General features: G+C 45.9%; 1 protein-coding gene across 2 annotated transcripts; it reads right to left on the bottom strand.

Annotated features, from left to right (window-relative positions):
* Positions 1–4,954: 4,954 nt before the first annotated feature.
* On the bottom strand, positions 4,955–7,955 carry LOC120683180 (programmed cell death protein 2-like). Of its 2 annotated transcripts, XR_005678694.1 has the most exons (8): positions 7,619–7,955; positions 7,258–7,341; positions 6,932–7,023; positions 6,542–6,834; positions 6,236–6,464; positions 5,913–6,117; positions 5,101–5,405; positions 4,955–5,068 (listed from the first exon to the last, which is right to left on the bottom strand). XR_005678694.1 is itself a non-coding variant. In XM_039965207.1 (7 exons), exons 1-7 carry the CDS (start codon positions 7,712–7,714, stop codon positions 5,310–5,312), a joined length of 1,095 nt encoding a protein of 364 aa, XP_039821141.1. In that variant the 5' UTR covers positions 7,715–7,955; the 3' UTR covers positions 4,955–5,309. The 2 variants fall into 2 exon arrangements, 1 of the variants encoding a protein (XP_039821141.1); XM_039965207.1 differs by having other exon boundaries at positions 4,955–5,405.
* Between the last annotated feature and the right edge of the window lie 12,758 nt (positions 7,956–20,713).

The raw sequence follows: 20,713 nt of genomic DNA, 5'->3' as shown, positions 1-20,713 counted from the left end.
CACAAGACCATTTGATGACACGCTGACTACCATTCTACCAACATGTTCATCATCTTTGTTGCCGTATGACATGCTGACTACCATTTCATAACAAGAGCATGTACAATACAATCAAGCTACTAGCATGTAACTTCAATGGTGGATGGAAAAAAGTGGTGAAGTAAAGAAGATCTATATGCATTTTATCTTGAAATTAAAATATTTAAAATATGCTATTCTACATGAATTAGGAAAAAAATAAAAAATCCATATAAATAACAAATAAATTACTAAATTATAAGAAAAATAATGAATGACATTTAAGTTTCTATTGATATTTAATTGAAAGCAAATTACTTAGCCAAAGAATAGAGTTACATAAAATTTTCATTCTATTGTCAGTAAGGATTTGCACCGTTAGATTTTATGAAGATCTAACGGTCGAAACTAACTTGACAAATTATACCAAAGAGTTCATGCCGAAAATAATTAGTAAATATTTAAATTTGGAATTCGAAAATAAGAAAATTAATAGTTGACCAAAGAGTTTCTGTGGAATACGATTAATTAAATAGATATGGAAACCATGAAAGATACATGTGCTATTCAAGTCGACATCTTCACCCGTTTGCCCTCCCTCCTGCTTGCCCATCCACCAGCAGACCGTCCATGTCGCCTTGATGTCCTTTTCAGAGTTCATCGATATCCATATATACCTAGGGTTTGTGCTGCGCTTGCCTTGCACCATGGCAAAGACAAACAGGTTCACTCCCGTGAGAGTGTTTGCTGGGGCAAGGAGAGACCTTTGATCCGATCCGGCACACATCAGTCTCCCGTCTTGCTCGATTGAGAGTTGCTCGGTTCAAGTTACAGTGTCGTCACATGGCCTGTCACGATTCAGGATCTTACAGGCTCTCTCCATATCATTACAACAAAAGAAAAAAAAGTAACGGCACCCTCCATGCAAAACATAATAATACAATTATGTTAGCCTCTCCAGCAATGCATGCAACGATGGACAATATGCTATCGTTCAACTGCTAATACGAGCTTGGTGACTGGTGTGTTCATAATGTTACTATAGTGAGACATTGGTTTCGGCGGTGATTGATAAACAGCTCAATTTTGACCGAGAGTGACCTAGGCGCTACACTTTGTGGAGAGAGAGAGGTGGGAGTTTGCACAAAGGTGAAAAGGCAGTACATACTACATCCATTGGATCTCGGGAGTTAAAAATTGGCATGTTAATTAATTTGAAAGAGAGCTTTTTATTTGTTTGGTAAAGTAATTGCATCAACACTAGAGAACCCATAAGTATAAACAAAAGTTTATATTCAAAAGAAGTAAAGAAAACCAAACAATATTGTTATATTATATAGAGTTGTTAGTAGGTTTAACTTAAGTTTACAAAAGCAATATCCGGTGTAGCCTTGGAATGGAAAAAATAATTTAGGGGTATTGACTAAAATAGGAGCGCTAATTTATCCCTCGGTGCCCTAATGGGCTAAATAAGGACTAACATGCTCTTAAAACCAAATAAACATTATCTGTGCAATTAGATTACCAATTAGCCCATATTTAGCCCTTTTATTTGGCATCTATATAAACAAAATTAAAGTTTAACTCTGAAATCCAAACACCCTCTAAATACTTAAGTGTTACATGAATCCAATACAGTCTCTTATTGGTTTATAAATTACCACAATAATATGTCAAACTATATAAATATCTCCATCATTGATCTTAGTGGACTCATGTCATAACCCATAGATTTTCTATGATACAAGGGTAAACTAAAAGCATCTCAGGATGACACACCTATAATGATTACCTTAAGTGCGTAGTATATACTCCCTCTGTCGTATTAGGTTTGTCCCAAGTCAAACTTGGTAAACTTTAACCAAATTATGGAAAGAAATAATAATATTTACACTACCAAATTTGTTTCATTGAATCCACCATAAAATATATGTTGATAGTATAGTTGTTACTATATCTTTCTACAGACTTGGTCAATGTTAGTAAAGTTTGACTTAGGACAAACCAGCTAATGCGACATGTAAATAAAAATGGAGGGAGTAAGTGCCAAAGTGAATTAGTGTTTGTAGAATCATCAAGGTGCAATGAGGGGGAGTTGAGGAGATCTGATGTATCCTAAATTTCAAGCACCAGTCTAGAGAAAGATCAGTGGTCCAAATTTGATTATGCGAGTCACAGAATACAATAGCTGAATCAGCTGGAAGAGGGTAGAAAGGCTTCCTAGCTACGGGAAGATGCACGAGGCATTGGTACATGCCAGCGAAATAATTTTAGAAGTAAAGGCTTTTCGTGAAGCTATAGAAAGCGGTATGTGAAATAGACAACTATGAAACAACTAAAAACTAAAGATCCATAGTGAGTCCAAGAAGATGACAAAATTTAGTGAAATCAGCATCCTGATTTTCATATGAGTTTATAATTAAAATAATCAAATAAAAGTGTAATTCAAATACATAAAAATAACTCCTAGAGTTTTATAAACAAGTTAAGCAAATCACTATATGAAAATACATGTTTTTATGAAACTATTTTCATAGGTATCAGGAAGAAAAAGACACAAACAAGATAAAATCTAAACCATAATAACTAAATGTTTAGATAAAAATAGAAAAAAGAATCAAATACAGTATTAGGAAAAGGGGCACTAGCTAGCAAAGGAGGATTGAAGGAATTATAACATAATCCCTACTCTTAGTGTTTTGCTCTTAATTTCATAATTTATCTAAATTGAGGTAAGCTGATAAGGACTGATCAGCCAAGAGTACGTAGACGCACCATCAAAATAGGGCATCTGCATTAAATTATGTTTACATATAGATATTCCCTTTTGTCATGTACATATTTTGCACAATGAAATAAGATGATAAAAAGGTGATATCTTAAACTGGACTATTTGGACAAAGTAATGACAATGAAACAATTAGACAAAGTCACTTGAAATCATTTAATTTTAAGTTAAAAAGATCCTAATTTTAACATGAAAAATTGCTAGCTACTCGTGCTATCTGCGCGGGCCACCTTGCTAGTTTTTCTAAAAACAGTGTTTGTATGATCTCGCAGAGTAGCTTCTCCCCTTGGAATCATGCGATTGTGAAAAGGACTTTTTTTAGACAAATCCAAATCATAACAATTTATGTTTACAAGTTATTACCGGTAGTCAAACATTCAAAAATTTGACGGGATCGTGTCCACCACATAGAAGAGCAACAAAGGCGTCTGCTGGAGTGTCTCCTTTTATTTGCTGTGCCTGGAAGATCATCTCTACTCTACTTTACCAGCAGCCACCTGAAGAAGAACAGGCAATCGACCGAAACCAGTGTAATAACGTAGACCGAGTCCAGACGACCACACGGATCTGAAATCGATGACACCGGCTGTTGCCGTACAGTGAACTTGTTGGGATCGACCTGGCCAATTCGCTGGAGGCGCCCCCACCCCAATCATGCACGCCGAGCAAATCTCCCAAGCCAATCAGCGCGAGGCCTGCCTCTGCTGGTGCCCGCGCACAGTGCCCACCATGGAGACTGAGGGGTCACAGCTCGCGACTCGCGACATGCCAAAAACGAACGATCGGCTTAAACGCTTGTCCTTGGAAAGGGAAGGGAAGAGTCCGTGCGGTGCGGCAGTTGAGTGAGGCGCCGCTCACTCGGCCTATCGGCGGGCCGACGAGGCGTGGCGAGCTGCCGAGCACCGCGAGAGAAAAGTCAAGGCACGGCGCGCTAGCGGGGCGCGCCGGCCGGGTGCCGCCAACCCGCGCCGCGCGCCCATTCGCTGCGTCCGCGTCCGTCCACGCGGCGCTACGTGCGCGCGTGTCCGCGCTCCATTGCCCTGCCGCCGCGCGCGAGCCACGCCACTCGTGATCACACAGGTCGCTGTCGTTCTCGGGGTTGGCAAAATGGCAAGGCAGAGCAGCGCAGGATTAGGAGGAGATCGCCGGTCACCGCAGCTCACGGCTGAGGCAGCAGGTCAGGGAGTGGCGTGTCCGGCGGAGGTGTTTACCCGGCCCGCCCAATGGCGAGGCGCCGCACTTGGTATGCCGAGCCGAGCGGCCGGTGAGGGCGACATGTTCGTCGTGTTCCATCTCTCCGTCAGCACGTCAGGCGATCAACCATTAGACCAGGCGACGTGCCATCTTGGGCTCGAATCGTTTGCGACGGGGACGGGTTACTAGTAGCGAGCGGAGGAGACCTCGATCCCAAATGAGGAATAAGCATACGCTCGTCCTAGTTTACACAAAGCTCCGAGCTATTAGTTTTTTTTTTCCCCAAGAGTTTGGAGTATAATAATACTGTGCACATATTTTACGTTCTACGTGTAAACTAAGATTCTTCAAATGGAGAAAACATGGCTCAATCCCATTACTATAATATAATGTAATATGCTGAAAGCCTGAAACCCATCCTACCATATTGTTTGCTAATTTACGGACAGGCTGGCACCATACCCCAGCGATTCGAAAGCCAAGTTGCAAATGCAAGCATCAACGTCGGTGCAGGTGGAGTTGGCAGCGAGAGAGAATAATACAGCTGACGAATTATGCACTTCGTGTACTATAATAATAGTATTGTAGGCTGCCGTAATCACTGTGTTTACAGCTTTTATAGGTGTACTTTAATCAGAATCAGCACTTTCGTGCAATTATCAGGCTCAATAAAACTAATAAATAATGGAGAATCTTTTCTTTTGAGTGTAAAAAAAAAGGAGATTCTAGACACGGACAGAAAAGATTGGTGGAACTGACGGGGCAACACAAGAACATAGTACAAACAGGATCGCGCATCACCCAATAATCGAGTGCTAACATGCCTTTGTTTGATTTGAGTTTTGACAATTCGAGCAACAAGGTAGGATTTAACATCTGAAGCAGAAATGCTGCCACGCAGATATCAAAGGCTACAGCCTGACAGGATAATGCTAGGACTCGCAGCCAACCAGCTTGTGTTAACCAGGGATTCTTCAGAGTTCAGACTCCATGCAAAAATGTTCATGACATCCCTTGTGTCCATGCAGGGCAATCGTAATTTGTTTTTGACACTTTGCAGGATACTATATAGTGCAACAAAACACTTTGCAGGATACTATATAGTGCAACAAAAGGATCTACACAAAAGTAGCACAAAATTGCAGATAGCTTTACAAATTACAACTCTAACAATGGAAAAAGGCAACAGGAACCGTGTATCACACACTCAAACCAGGATCGGTGTTTCTCAGCAGATTAGATCAGATAGGACTTCATCCTCCTGGATCATGACCTCCTCAACAGTTACCAGGAATCAACAGATCAGTTGCTAGACGGCTTCATCCTCCTGAATCATTATCTCCTCCTCAGCTACACCCCCGCAACACCTGCAAGGCTTTCCACCACATGACGACGGGCAGCAGCTCTGCAATAAATTAGCACAATATATAAACCCCTAAAAAAATAAAACTAAAACAAAAGACAGTGAAAGAATGCTCCCTTTTCAAATTTCAGTACCAACACAAAATACTAAAAAAATTCAACTCTATATATGTAGCTTTCCAACCTAGCCTCTAAGATTCCATATGCCTAGAAAGTTCATTTAAATCTTCAGGGGTCATAGATACCGATTCACCATAGCATGGATGAAAGAAACGTCTCCAAGATGGAATCTAGGGCCACAAATCAAAAGTCTTCTTTTTCAAAACAAAAATTACAAACAGAATTCATTGGAAGTCAAAAACGTTAGGCAGGATTAATTCCTGCACATGTTTGCGCAGCATATCTTAATCCTTTTCTAGCCATTCCGAAAGGTATATAAAGAACATCAAGCAGGACCAAGTTGGTGTAATGTACATGCAGGTAGAACCTTAAGAAATCCTTAAACTTCACCATGTATTTAGTATCAGGAAATTGAAGAGTGAGATCGTACCTTTGAGCAAGTGTAGATGATAAGAGTCAGCCAAGTCCAGCTGCTGGGTGCATAATTTGTGGAACCATCACTAGCTTCATGGAGAAAATATGATAATGGAGACATCAGTTGCAATTCATACTGGCGTGGTGAGCCACACAGCCTACAAGTGCCAGCATCTTGTAACTTTGTTGCAGCCAACAATGGCTTGCCACCATAAGAATACCTAAAAACGATACATGCCATAATTCGATTCAGGTAATGCAAGCCAAGAAAGGAAACAAGCAAAAGTCTATGAACACCCACGTCAGATTACAAGAATACTGTGAGTTAAAGTTAACTACCTAAAGCATTGCTCAGGATATGCATCCAACCGCTTCTTGAATTTTAAGAAAGTTCTGTCGGCACCAATAGCTTTATCATACTCATACTTTTCTCCTTCCCATTTTTCTTCTTCATCATTTGTTGCATCTGTTATTTCTTTGTCCAAAACCAACTCATTGCTACTTGAACCCATAGTACCTTTTCCCCGGTATTGTTCCTTATCATAATATATGTAAAAACAAGGAAGAACTGCAGTAAAATTCCATCAGATCAAAAAATTCAGACTTCATATACATGATAACAGATTCTTAAGAAATTTTCCTCACCTGGTATGCTCAGATCATCTGTTTTCTTTAATACAGGGCGTTTTATAGGGGCATTAGCACGCTTTGATTTATTTTTCTTCTTCGAGTTAGATGCCAATGTCGCAGCTTGCTCAAGTGCTTCAGCCAAGGCATCTAGATCGAAATCATCATCGTTGATATCAGGACTCTTATTTTTATCAATCTGTTCTTCTGGGACACTTGTAGAAGAAGGTCCAGTTGCTTGACCTAATTCATCGTTGCCACCTGCTGTTTTCTCAATATTACGGCATTTTTGAACTCTTAGGACCTTCCAACTATAAGAAGAATAGTAAAGGAGACAAACTAACTTAAAATCATGTACAAGATCCAAATAACTAATAATAAGATGGAATCAAATAGGTATATACTTGCCTTTGAGGTTTAGGCCCACATTCTGGTGTCGGGCAAACAAGCACATAGATTACCCTCTCCTCAATGTTTAGCTTCACCACAGGTGCATATACCTGAGTTTAGGACCACAAAAACTAGAGTGAGGCAAAGAACCAGTATTGACATATAAGCATTCTCTATCATCATAGGCCAGTATATGAACAGGTCTCGCAATGCTACGCCTGAACGTTGCAACTTCATAACAGCTTACTAGTTGATGCTTAAACATTACAATAAAACATTTTCTCGTATGGGTGGCCGTCAGAACGCTCCAACTGCTAATTTCTAGGTAGTTCAACAATGCTCACCTGAGCAACGAGACAAAGCTTGGCTCCACATAAGCTGCACTGAAGCATTTCAGGCTTAATGCCCATATCACCAGCTGGCCAATCCTGCAGAAATTTCAGCAAATGAATCAAAAGGAGCTTGGTGTTGAAACACTGATGCCTCATTTTTGAAGAAATTGGTGCCTGAAATTTTATTGCAGACTGATTCCTCATTGCTTATAATCCCTTAGAAAACAAATCCACCTTCTTAGAGGATCGTTACTTAAAATCAGTAATTGTGGTGGGGCAACTGATTAAAATGCATAACTCGGTCTCTAATTCCTTAAGCAGAAGGAGAAGTAAGAACCAGGAGGAGCTACACAGAAGACTAAGAAAGACATACGGGGACTCCACCGATCTTAGTGGTGTAGTGGTCGGCCTTCTCCCGGTAGTCCGCCGCCCAGGGACCAGGCAGACCTAGATGCACCTCCTCCGCCATACCCACCTCCCTGCTTCACCTTGCTCCTCACACTGCTTATATACTCTCCCCAGTTAATAGAAGCTCAGTTGATAAGGAGAAACCGTCGGGTATCCTGCTACTCGCCGGCGACCGGCGGCGAGGAGAGAGGCGCGTGGGGGCGGTGGGGAAGGTTTAGGCGGCGATGGCGTGGGAGAGCTTGAGAACCGGAGCCGGAGGCGTGGGCGTGAGCAACGCTGGGCCGCCACTGGCAGGCTCCTGGAACGAGATAGGCCCTGTTGTGAACTTGTAAGTTGTATGGGCCTCAAAAAGGGTCGGGTCGGGCTTAAGGGACGTGACGCTGACGCCGCCCATAAATCAGAGACAGCCCATTGCTTGATGCAGCCCACATGTCGGCTCGCCGCACTTCTGGCACCGACCTTTGGGCTTTGGCTGTTTGGCAGGTTGGACAGCTCCACATTTCCACTCTCTCTCTCTCTCTCTCTCTCTCTCTTCGCGTGACGTTGTACGTACTAGGCACGTGGCACCATTAGGGCCTCGCTTTGCTCTGATCATTGGCCTTGATTAGCAATTGTTTGCTGCCAATTAAGCCTTTGTAGTCTAAGACTCTTAGCTGAAGCGACGGATCAGATCGGTACTACACGACGAACAGTGAGGCCGGAATTGATTGATCCTTGAGATCCGGAGATGCCACCGCTGTCTCCTCCGGGGAGCTGAACATTCCGGTGAGTGACCCTTTGGGGTCCCATAACATGCTGGAGCACGTTCCGATATTCGATCGACCAGCATGAGATCACGACCTGACAGTGGATGATACAACCGGAGCTGTCGCGGAGCAACGGGATGCAGCCTACGGACGGCGCGGCGCGGCGCGGCGCCACGCGTACCGTGGATCCGATCCAATGGGTTCCCAAACGCTGGACAGCTAATATGTTCAGAGTTAGGTCGTCTCAAGTACCCAAGTCTCTCTGTACTTTGGCACGCTTCTGCCGTAGCCGGGCAGCTAGCGTTTGTCACAAACATGTGCTCCAAGTGAAGAGCGAATGCTGGTTCAAGCACTAGCAACGAAAAAAAATGTAGTAGCCGATTTCTCTGATTACGAATTCAGGAGAAGATACCGTATATGTTGTTTTTCAGTTTGTACATATCCAGATATCCTTCTCGATCATGATGTACTACCAAGAGCAACGCGCATGATGCTTCCCAGACAGCTGTATCACTGCTCTGCTACTGATCTGCACCGGCGTTTTTGAGTTGATGAGTGGATCCGATTAATAGACCTGCGTTGAGTTCTTTGTAAGCAAGGGAAACCCACCAGCCACTTGCATTGCCGGTGCCTGCACTATCTAGTACTCCCTCCGTTCCAAATTATTGGTCGTTTTGAAAAATTTAGATACATAATTTTCATTATGCATCTAGACCTAGTGTTTATCTAGATGCGTGGCAAAAATTATGCATCTAGATTTGCCAAAACGACCTATAATTTGGAATGGATGGAGTAGTGTTGTACATCCTAACTGACCCAATGATGAAACTTGGAACGACATCTCGTAAATCAACTGATTTTTTTAATAAAGGTAAATCAACGGAATAATCGGCACTTTTGAGGTGAGTATAGTGGCACTCGGAACAGAAAACGCTTGATAAATCATCGAAATGTGGTGTTCCAGTACACATTGAATGGTGAAGGTAAAAGCATGCAGCTACGCTGTGCTAGAACTAGTTTAACATGGCAGTAGTTCACGATGCAGGTGGGGCGGGCTCTTAAACGAGCCCGCATGGCCGCCCCACGAAAAAAAAGCTCTTGTGGCCAATGCGGTCCGGCTGCAAAAATTTCGTAGTCCAATATTTGCTACCTACCTAGACCCGTGGACGTGGACGAAACGAATAACCCTTAAGACCCGCAAAAACAATCTCGCAGTCACCACCTAGCAGCGGCGGCGGCCGCGCCACCATCAACGCCTCCGCTCCGCTATGCCGCAACCTCCTCCGCACCGGCATCTGCTCCTCCGCACCGGCATCTGCCTCCTCAGCACAAGAGGGGGCCGTACCTGTAGAGCAGATCGACGGCGTCCCCCGAGTAAGCGCCGCCGTACTGCCCTTGTGCTGCGGATGGTTCCCAAGAGCAAGAGTAGATGCCGGTGTGGAGGAGGTTGCGGCGGAGCGGAGCGGAGGCGTTGATGGTGGTGATGGTGGCGCAGCCGCCGCCGCTAGGTGGTGGCTGCGAGATTGTTTTTGCGGGTTTTGAGGGTTATTCGTTTTGCCCACGGGCCTAGGTAGGGTAGCAAATATTGGGCCATGAAATTTTTGCAGGTGGACCGTATTGGCCAGAAGAGCTATTTTCGCGGGGCGGCCATGCGGGCTCGTTTAAGAGCCCGCCCCACCTGCATCGTGAGGCGCATCGATGATGGTGCGCGCATCTCCCAGATCCCGAGTCGAAGCGCCGCCGCACATCTCACGATCGGAGCTGTGGGGTTGAAAGTGATCGGGTGCTCTAGCCTAAGAGGGGAGGGGGTGAATTAGGCACTAATAAAAACTTAGACCTATGGCTCCAACTAGTTTGCACAAAGCTTAAACTAAAACAAGCTATCTAGATGTGCAACTAGGTTGTTCTAGTGTGAAACCCCTATCCCAAAAGAGTTTAGCAACCTATAGCCTTTCCTATCAAGAAACTATTCTATGAAAGTAAAGGCACACAAATTACTAGAATGAAATGCGGAACCTTAAAGAGCGGGATAGGAGATAGCAAACTCTTGACGCGGGTGTTTATCCCGTCGTTCGGTTAGCCACAAAGGCACACCTACATCCACGTTGTTGTAGCACTCACTAAGAGTATTGCTACTCGGCCACCAAGTCTCTTCCGTGAACACAATCACGGTCACCTTGGCCCCGGGTTCCACTAAGGAGCTTCTCCACAAAAGATGGGGGTCTCCACGTCCCCCGCACAAAGGTGTCGTCGCCGCTCCACACCAAGTCGGAGGGTCGATGACGTTGCCGGCGAGCTTCACGCTCCAAGGTGCCGGCGCACCAAGCTCTTGTTTTGGTTCGCTAAAGAACCACAGCACAAAGGCTTAAGGCCTTGCAATCTCACTCACTAAGAGCTAATCCTTTACACAACACTCTCAAAGTGTGCTAAGGGCTAAGGATATGATCTTGATGCTTTTGTATGGCTTGGAGATGTTCTTGGGTGTGTGTGGGATGTCCAGCAACTCCAGCAATCTTCAAATGGCCGGGGTGAGGCGTATATATAGGCCACCAAATCTTGTAGCCGTTGCTCCAACGGTTAGCTGAAAATCTGCGTACCACCGGAAGAACCGATGCCTCTTGGTGGGGTAGCGTCGGTTCATCCGGTCACTCATAACATGAAGTAGCCGTTGAAGTCCTGACAGCTGACGCAGAGACCACCGGTTGAACTGATGCAATGCACCGATGCCTCACTGGTTCAACCGGTGCTGAAAGAATCTTCTCCTGGATGCTGACGTCATTACACCGGTGGTATGCACCGATGCACCGTCGGTTGAACCGGCGCTGAAGAAACTTCTTCTGGGCACTTGACATCGTCTCTGGTACAAAGGACGGCCATTGCACCGATGCCCTATTTTGGACCGTCGGTTCAACCGGTGCCTAAAGGCTGACTTGGCTTCGACTCCCTTCTGCACCAAAGTACCATGGCGTCGGTTCTTCCGACTACCATCGGATGCTCCGATGCCCATGGCGTCGGTTCTTCCGGTGCTACTGACCGTAGGGGCTGCCCTTCGGGCCTTGCTACGCCTATTTTCTCTTTCTCTTTGTCATCACTTGAACCTAAAAGCCTGAGAATGATCATCTTAACAATCATATTAGTCCAAGTGTTGTGTTGTCATTCGATCACCAAAATCACTCAAAATGGCATGCCATGTTCGTTACAGGGTTCGTCTCGCGCTCGGCTCCGGTTCCGCGGCAGGGCGCGCGCGCCCGGCGCCCGGAGCCCATGACCGGCCGGTGCCAGAGGTGCCCATCCGCAGGCCAGCGCGCAGGAAGTCACGGGAATCCACGCCCATTCCTGGCGTTTTACGCGCGCCGGCCGTGGGGACGCGCGACACGGGCTTGGCCGGCCGCGGCCGTGGCGTCTTGCTAGCTTTGGGGCATGCACGCAGCACGCACCACACGGGCGGGCGGACTCCTGCTGGCTCAGGCTGCTGCTGCAGCTGGTGCCTGGTGATTCATTCCGAGAAAGGAAAATATCGTGCGTCGCCGTACAGGATCCTCGCATCATCTGCCAGTGTTCTTCGTCGCCGTGCACTGTTCTGAATCGGCCGCCAGTGTCCGTGGTGCGCGCTGCAGAAGTCAGGTCTCAGGGCCAGCCAGGCTCACGGGAACCAGGCAACCAGCACATCTACGGCTACGCTGGCGCGTGTTTACCAATTGTGGATGGCCAGCCAGCCTGTTGTTTGACTGTTTCTGCTACGCTAAGCTGTTGTTTGGTCGCATCCTATGCGTCGAGTGTTCTCACGGTACCTTTCTTCAGAACGATGCAGGAATGTGCCTACATTCGTATCCTGAACCTAAAGCATTCTTAAATCTGCGTGCTTTTTATCACACTGCAAGCAACCGCATCCTATAACCGGTAGGGAATCATGCGCTCAGCCACTCTGAAGCCAAAAGTGCCATACCAAAAGGGCCATTTGACTGTAGAGCAATCGGCATTTCCATCAACTCGACCTGCACTCTCTGACGACTCCTTTCCTTTCCTTTCCATCAGAGAGGGTGCAGCCTGACAGGCATCTCTTGTGTCTGCTCTACGGCATGGTGCCGCAATGGAAATGGGACGGTCCAGAAGGCTACCGTCCTCACTTAACGAATATGACACCATTTATGTCATTTCGAGTGATTTTGGTGATCAAATGACAACACAATACTTGGACTAATATGATTGTTAAGATGATCACTCTCAGCCTTTTAGGTTCAAGTGATGACAAAGAGAAAGAGAAGATAGGTGTATCAAGACCCGAAGGGCCGCCCCTACGGGGATTTCGCTACCCGGTTGGCGGACGAGGGTCAAGGGGGAGCCGCCCCTCGCGGGTCTCAGGGCAGCGCCCTGAAAGCTCTTCGGTCAGTAGCACCGGAAGAACCGACGCCATGGGCATCGGAGCATCCGATGGTAGTCGGAAGAACCGACGCCATGGTACATTGGTGCAGAAGGGAGTCGAAGCCAAGTCTGCCTATAGGCATCGGTTGAACCGACGGTCCAAGAAAGGGCATCGGTGCATTGGGCGTCCTATGTTCCAGAGACGATGCAGGTCGCGCAAGGGCCAAGTCTTCAGCACCGGTTGAACCGGTGAAGCATCGGTGCATACCATCGGTGTAATGACGTCAGCTGTTAGGAGAAGATCCTTAAGCACCGGATGAACCGGTGATGCATCGGAACAAAGCATCGGTTCAACCGGTGGTCACTGTAGCAGCAGTCAGAAGTTCAACGGCTACTTCGTGTCTTAAAGTGACCGGATGAACCGACGCTACCCCCCAGAGGCATCGGTTCTTCCGGTGATACGCAGATTTTCAGCTGACAGTTGGAGCAACAGCTACAAGACTTGGTAGCCTATATATACGCCTCCCTCCGGCCATTTGAAGATTGCTGGAGTCCCAAGACACCTCATACACATCCAAGAACATCTCCAAGCCATACAAGAGCTCATAGATCATATCCTTAGCTTATAGCACTAGCTGTCGGCGTCCCGACCCGGGGGCCCGGATCCCAACTAGTGTATGCTGCGTGTTTTCTCGTCCCAGATGATGATGCAAGAGGCAATCACAGTTACGCACGGTTTATCCTGGTTCCGGCCGCGGGGCCGTACGTCCAGCAAAGGGGGTGTGCGAGGGCACTGTATTATCTTGCACCTGGAGTGCTTGTAGTAGGGGGTACAAGCGAGGCGAGAGAGGGAGAGAAGCTCCCAAGTCTCAGCTAAGAGTGGAGTCGGTGGAGATGAGTGCTCAGCAGTCCTTGTGCGTCCTCTTGAGGAGAGAAGCCAGAGAGACCAAGCAGACTAGAGTCTTTTTTACGAGAGAGAGTCTAAAGGAAACCCGCCTCCTCCTTTTATAGTCACAAGAAGGGGCAAGACACATGAGTGGGGCATGCAAGTCGTCGTCCTCCCCTGAATCGCGGGGGTACAGTGGTCGAACACTGTAGGAAGTACTGTAGAAAGTACACTGTGGGAAGGCGGCGTGCGTCGCTGTCGTTCTTGGTTCCGCGGGGATTGCGCCGTTCGTCCTGCAGTGTTCCGGTGGCAGTAATGGCGCGAGACGGCCCCGGACCCCCTGGTCGGAGTGCAGGCGTGCACACTAGAAGGCCCGGGGGACACGTGGAGGTCCCGGACCTCTGAGAGGAGGGGGAAGGTCCGGGACTCCGACGGTGTGTGATGAGCACCCCTTCCGGAAGGACACGTGACATCGCCGGACCCCTTCCTCAGTGGGAGGCGAGTCCGGGTGGTCGGTGTCGGCAGAACAGGAACGGGAGCAGTGCTAGGCCCGTCTTGTCCCGCACCGCATGTCCCACAGTGCCGCTACAGCCTTCGGGATGGCGGAGCGGTGACCGAAGTCAGTGGATGGTGTAACACCCCGGGTGTTTACACAGTAATTAATTAAGTGTCTGCACAGTAATTGGTAGGTTTGCTATGCATCATGTGCTAGAATTACTTAAAAAGGATCTTTTTGTAATTATGAAAGGGTATATGTGTAATTATGATTTTATGCAAGGTCCTTTATGTAGTTATTTCTGAATATAGCTTTTGTGGAGGGTGTTTGTGCAAAGTTTCAGTGCATTTATTGCATGGCATCAATTTTTGCTTGAAGGTCTACATTTGAAATGAAATTGCTTTGAAAAAGACAAATTTCCTGGAATTCAAAATCCCTTCAACAATTTTAATTTTAGCTCTTGAAGCTTTGGCCAAATAAATTTTTGCACAACATCAAAGTTGTAGATCTTGAAATTTTGAACAACTTTCATGTTGGGCACTTTTCCATTTGAGCTTTGATTTAAAAGTTATCACTGGTTTACAATTTAGTCCCTGGAACTTTTGGAAATTGCAAAATCGCCCTTATCCCCTTCTTCCCCTCCCTGCTCTGCTTCTCGCCGCCGGCCACCGACAGCGCCGCCGTGGAGAGCCTTCCCGGCTTTCCCGGCCATTACTTCGCCGTGCGCTGGCTTCCACGCGTCGCCGGCGAGCTCCTCCCCCTCCTGTTGCCTCGCGCTGGACCCTCCACCCCTCGCCACGCACCCCCGCCGCGCCCCGAACCTCCCCGACGGCCGCCACCGCGACGCCGCCGTGGAACGGCCGCTGCAGAGCACGCCGTCCCCTTCTAGCGAGCGCCCTGGGCTTACAAATACCCCAGAAACCAATTCCTACCGCCCTTCTTCGCTCTCCTCGCTCCCACGCCGCAGAACGCCGCCGCCGCCCTGCTTGAACCCCGGCAAGCTCCACCCCGCCGCGGAGCCGCCACCCCAGACCCGCTCCACCCCTACAGCCCCCACCTTTAGCACCGCCTCGACCTCGCGCAGCTCCCAGGCCACTTCCCCTCGCCCGAACCTCACCGGAGCTATCCCGCCGCCGTGCTCCGAGCCCGCAAGCCGCCGCTCGCCGTCGACACCCCCTCTCCGACCGCCCTAGCCTCGATTCCAAGCACCCAGAGGTGCGCCTTGAACCTGTGAGGCTCACGCACCCCTCCACCCTCGCCGCCGGTGAGCCCCTCGCCGGGAAACGGCCGGTCAACCGCCGCCTCCCCTCTCTGACCCGGCCCAGGGACCTCGGGTTGAAAGGAAAGAAAACCCAGGGGGTTATTTGAATAGACTATGACTCATTTGAATAGTGCCACTAAGGACTGCTTTGTAATGTTTTTCAGTGATCTTTGAAATTCAATATCAATTCGTAGAAAATTCGTAAATTAGCAAATCTTGATGTTTTGGAATCCTCTTGAAGATCTCTATGCAGTAGAACCATAATATGTTAGGCTTTAGTTGCAAGTTTTTGCTGTAGATGTTGTTTTGTGTTACTAGGTGTATAAATACTAGTTCTTTAATCTTTTTCTTATGTGATACTTGAAAGCTGATATTGCTCTGAAATTTTGGTGGTAGTTCACTCTTGTTACACTAGCTTTGCTATAAAAATTTCATGATCATTTCTTTGTTGTAGCTTTTTATTTGTTTTAATCCTTGTTTAGTATACTTTATTTATGATAAATAGTTTCTGTTCTTGTTAAATCCTGAAAATATTCATGAGTGTTCTTTTTGAGTAGCTTAGCTTGTCCAGGAAGTTTAAGCTTCAGTTCATGGCTAGAACAGGAGTTAAATTTGAATCTTGATAAACTGGTGTCTGTTTTGTTTAATTTATCTGAATTAATTCCGTGTATATAAAATCATGAAAAATTCACAGTAGCTATATAATCCCTGTGTAGATCTCATGTTAAATTTTGAGCTTCTGATCTTCTTTAGTTTGACCTGTGTAATTCTTGCTTGTTCTAGGTGTTATCTGAGTAAATGATTTATTGTGTTTAAATGGTCAAATGTCTTGGCATGATTTTTGCAGGGTAGCTTAGTATGTTAATGTTCTGTTTAGGGTAATTTTGGTAGATTTTATTACTAGTTGTACTCTGATTTGTTGATTTATTTACAAACCATGACTTAATTGTATAGAAAAATCACCCCCACTCATTTTATGAAGTTAGTTAACTTATTTTGTGCTGTTAATCATGATGCCTTGTGTAGTTATTTTTGTTATTTAATTACTCTATAAACGAATGCCCATGTTTGTTTATAATGTTGTTATTGCATTACATATAGATACGACTACTTTGTCAGACGGGACGTACGAGTTGATTCCGGAGTCTGACGGAGGTGATCTCGAAGCTCAATTGAACACTGCGGAACTAACTGAAGCCCCGAACCAAAGTTCGGAAGAGCCTAGCGCTGAAATAGTTAGCAACTACCGAGAAGGCAAGCCCCGGACATAACCTATACTTCAAATTAATATCATTTACTGTATTACGTACTTGTGCATTTACAGTTCTTAGGATTTGGATTGAAACCCTAGATGCATGATCCTAGGAACCTATGTACTGAACACTAGACTTGAGTTCGAATAGTTGCTAAGCTTATAGGACCGGTAAAAGTCGAGTGATTGCCTGTCACTCGCGAGCTTTATAGGGATTTTCCTGTTTACTTTCTGTTATCAATATAAGGACTACGGACGGGGTTGTGTTCGATATCATGACCTTATGTGATACCCCGTCTGTGTTGATGAACTTGCTAAGGTCGCGGTGTGTGGTAGTGCTGGTTAAGTTTTTGAAAGTACTAGTCACATGCCGTAAATATGGTACGCGGCAAGCCTAGTAGCCGATTGGACCGGGGAGTGGATATACCTGACACTCTCTCTTAGAGATAGGTTTTATTTTATGTTGCGCAACACCACGACTTCTAGGGACAAGGGTGGACCGAGCACGGGTGGACCTTGGAGCCTTGTAGTCGGGGAGAGTGTTCCTATCCACAAGCCGGAAAGAAAGGTCAACGGTTGTTTGGGATTGACCCGATGGTATTCCAGACGTGTGTGCTAGGTTACCCTTGCAAGGTTGAATTTCGATTCAGAATCGTCCGCCTCTCACGATGAAATGAGACTGCTTGATCTCTTTGCCACACAGAGTAATAAGAGCAACAATATTCTTATTAATCTTGATGTTTGCTTAGAAGTTCCACCATGTTTGGTTAGTAGATGCTTACATAGAATGGTTAATCAACTAGAATCTTGAAGCTAAAACTTGAAAGTAAGGACCTACTCTTTATTGCTTTTCAGCAAAGGAAAACCAGAGCCTTACAAAGTCTTGCATAGTCTAGCTAAGGTGGGCTACTTATACCCGTTATCGGTTAAGTCTTGCTGAGTATTAGAATACTCAGTCTTGCTGTTGAAACCTTTTTTTTCAGGTATGAGTTTTGAGGATCAGATCGCTAGCTTGACCTATCCTTGCGCTTTGCCTCCTGGCTGGTCCGTAGAGTGGGATACGTCTTTGGCCGGCAATGACTATGACGAGTGATACCAGGCTTGGGCTAGCTTGGTATACTTTTGGCGACGTGTTGTAGTCATCGTGTTTTATCTTCCGCTGTTTAAACTCTGAACTTACCCTTATGTTTTGTATAACTGTTTTACTTAAGTTGGTTTTGTAATAATCTTTTGAACTGGTTTGTAATCTTTAATATGCCTGTGTTGTAAAATTGTGGTTGTAATATCTCTGGACTCGCCTTCGTGCGGGGTATGCTTGTTCGATCCGAGAATCGGTGGTTGTATCGGGACGTTACCCGACAGACCAAAAATTGTTCCGTTTGAAGTGCGTTTAAGCTAATGTTGCCTTTATGGTGATGGTTTACGCACTTGAGCCGGGATAATTTAGGCGGTTCTGCCACAGCTGGCATCAGAGCTACAAGCATATACCAGAGGTGTTGGAACATTAAAAATCGCTTTCCATATAAAATTGGAACCATAAAGAATTTCGGAAAACTACGTTGGATTCGTTAAGAGTTGTGTTTAGAACGTAAAGTCCTAGGGAATTTATGGGAATTACTAGGTGGTCATTTTTGTATGGTTTATGTTATCTGACTGCCAGCACTTTACATTTTGTCAAACCATACTCACAAGCAACTCTTAATTCTTGTAACGACGCACCTACGTAAGGTAAGATGGTAAGGATCCTCAGTCAGCTGAGGGAGTCTGACCTTCCCGTCGGTGATGCGAGCCGAACGCTGCCCTCAAGCAGTGGCTTACTTGAGGTGCTTCCAATATACCGACTATTAGTTGACTATATTGGGAGTAAAGTGTACTCAGTCAGCTGAGGGAGTCTGACCTTCCCATCGGCGATGCGAACCGAACGCTGCGCTCAAGCAGTGGCCTACTTGAGCTGCTGCCAATATACCGATCTCGGTCGACTATATTGGGAGTAAAGGAACTTGTGAATACACCACTAAGTAGCGTATGTTAACGTTGGTCATACGGCGGAAATTGTATGGCTGCCGCTTCTATAGTGAGCGGTAATGTTTGGGAACGCTTTCATGGGTGCTGGCATGAAAGGTTCATTGGATATATATATATATGTTCTGTCAATCTTCTGCAGGAACACTAACCGCGATTTGTTAAGATAAGAACGGTTAGAATGTATCGACTAGCTATATAGGGAGAGCCGTATTTATGTATACCACCGTGCTAACCCCGTAAGCCCAACCATAGTTGGCAATTGTCTATCTTGTGAGGACGGTTAGGACGTGCATACATATTTGGTTGATGTTTAATTGGTTCATACTGGTTGAAGTTGCTGCATGAGCTTGTTAAGGAATTTCTAGTATGAATCCTTATAATATAAGTGTTAGTATGCTTAAAACATGAGTGAGTGAAATTTTGATTTTAGGAGCATGCTTGTTAAATGCTTAGACCTTCTTGGTTGAAAAATATGGTTTCGAGTCATGCCTTCCTCCTAAGCCCCATCTTGTTGTTATAAGGATCTTTTCATTCCTTAGAATCTCAAATGATGAACCAGTACCGATTGTGGTTTATTATTCTTTGAGTTTGGAATCATATCATCTTGTGAATTAGAATCACATTTGTTTTACCGCAGTCTTCTTAAAGCTTTATTTGAGAAGTCTTGAGATAATTGTATTACTCACATTTGAATCCTTTTTGATTCAGATGGCGACTTGTTCCCAGATCTTTTGGGATGAGGAGGGAAATGCTCATACCGATTGTCTGTACTGGGAGGGTTTTCCGAGGATTCTTTGGGATTCACTTCGTATCTTCCACTACCCAGATCCACCCCAGTACACGGGACGCCAGTTTTCGGAGGATGGAATTAAGAAGAACAGAGTTAAGATGATCATTCCTCAGCACCCCACCTTGGAGTGGCCACCGATTGAGATTGAGGTGATTGGGTATCGTCTTGTGGATGCGTTTGAGAAAGCAGCTCTCAACGCTATCACCACTTTTTGTGAGCACCATCCCGAGGAGGTAGCAGCATATCCTATTGGCTTGTTTCCAGCAGTCAGTGCTGGCAATGCAGAGTGGCTGTTCAGGGTCACACACTTTGGGCACTTGATTGGTGATGTAGCGGATGAGACTATCGAGGCAGTAGTCAGATATATGAATGCCCAGTCTCACTACCAGATACTTCAGCAGCGACACATGGACCAGGTGATAGACTTGGCCCAGAGTTTTCAGCGAGGCCTTCGTCTGAAGGATATTCAGATTGGGGGACTTCAGGATGTCGTTGCTGGGAGGGACACTGCTATTGCACAGTTTGAGCATCAGGCTATGGAGTATGGTGCTGAGATAGAGCAGCGCAACACAGTTATCGGTTTTCTTCAGGCGCAGGTGAATGAGCTGCAAGCAGATTGGGCTGATGCTTTAGCACATGTTGGTATGCTCCAGGAGCAACTAGATGCCCCAGCTGAGCCTGCAGCAGCAGAGGAGGACCCAGAGGAGATTGAGGGAGTATCTGACTTAGATTCAGAGCACGCACTTGCTGAGCCTAACCCTCAGCCGGACGACTCTTCTTCCGGCAGTGCCTCTTCTGTGGGCAACCTCGACGACTTCTAGGCGACTTAGACTTGTCCTAGATAGTTGTGTTCTCTTGTTGTAGCATATGTATTTAGGGAAGATGTTATTGTAAAATAGCCTTAGGAAGGAGTACCACTTGTTGTATTATATGTGGTAAGGGTGAGTAATATTAGATTGTAAGAAAAATGCTGCTTTGGATGTAATATAAGTAGCGACTACCAGTTTGGAAATCATAATCTTTCTACTTAGCAAATCTTTTTATTTGTGCATTTTCACGCCGTTTGATGAATACAAGAGGTTGCAAATTTTTGTGACATATGTGCTCATCAAATGTTAGCGTGTTGAAGCTGCGAGACTAAATTTTAGTCCAACCCCTTCTATGATCTCTGTTGTTTAGCAACATAGTACATAGCGATGAAGAGCGAATTGATAGATTATTTCCTTTACCCTTTGCTCTCAG

This window comes from Panicum virgatum, chromosome 7N (assembly GCF_016808335.1).
Source record: "Panicum virgatum strain AP13 chromosome 7N, P.virgatum_v5, whole genome shotgun sequence".
In the NCBI taxonomy this organism is placed as follows: Eukaryota; Viridiplantae; Streptophyta; class Magnoliopsida; order Poales; family Poaceae; genus Panicum; species Panicum virgatum.
This window is presented reverse-complemented; position numbering and strand designations above follow the sequence as displayed.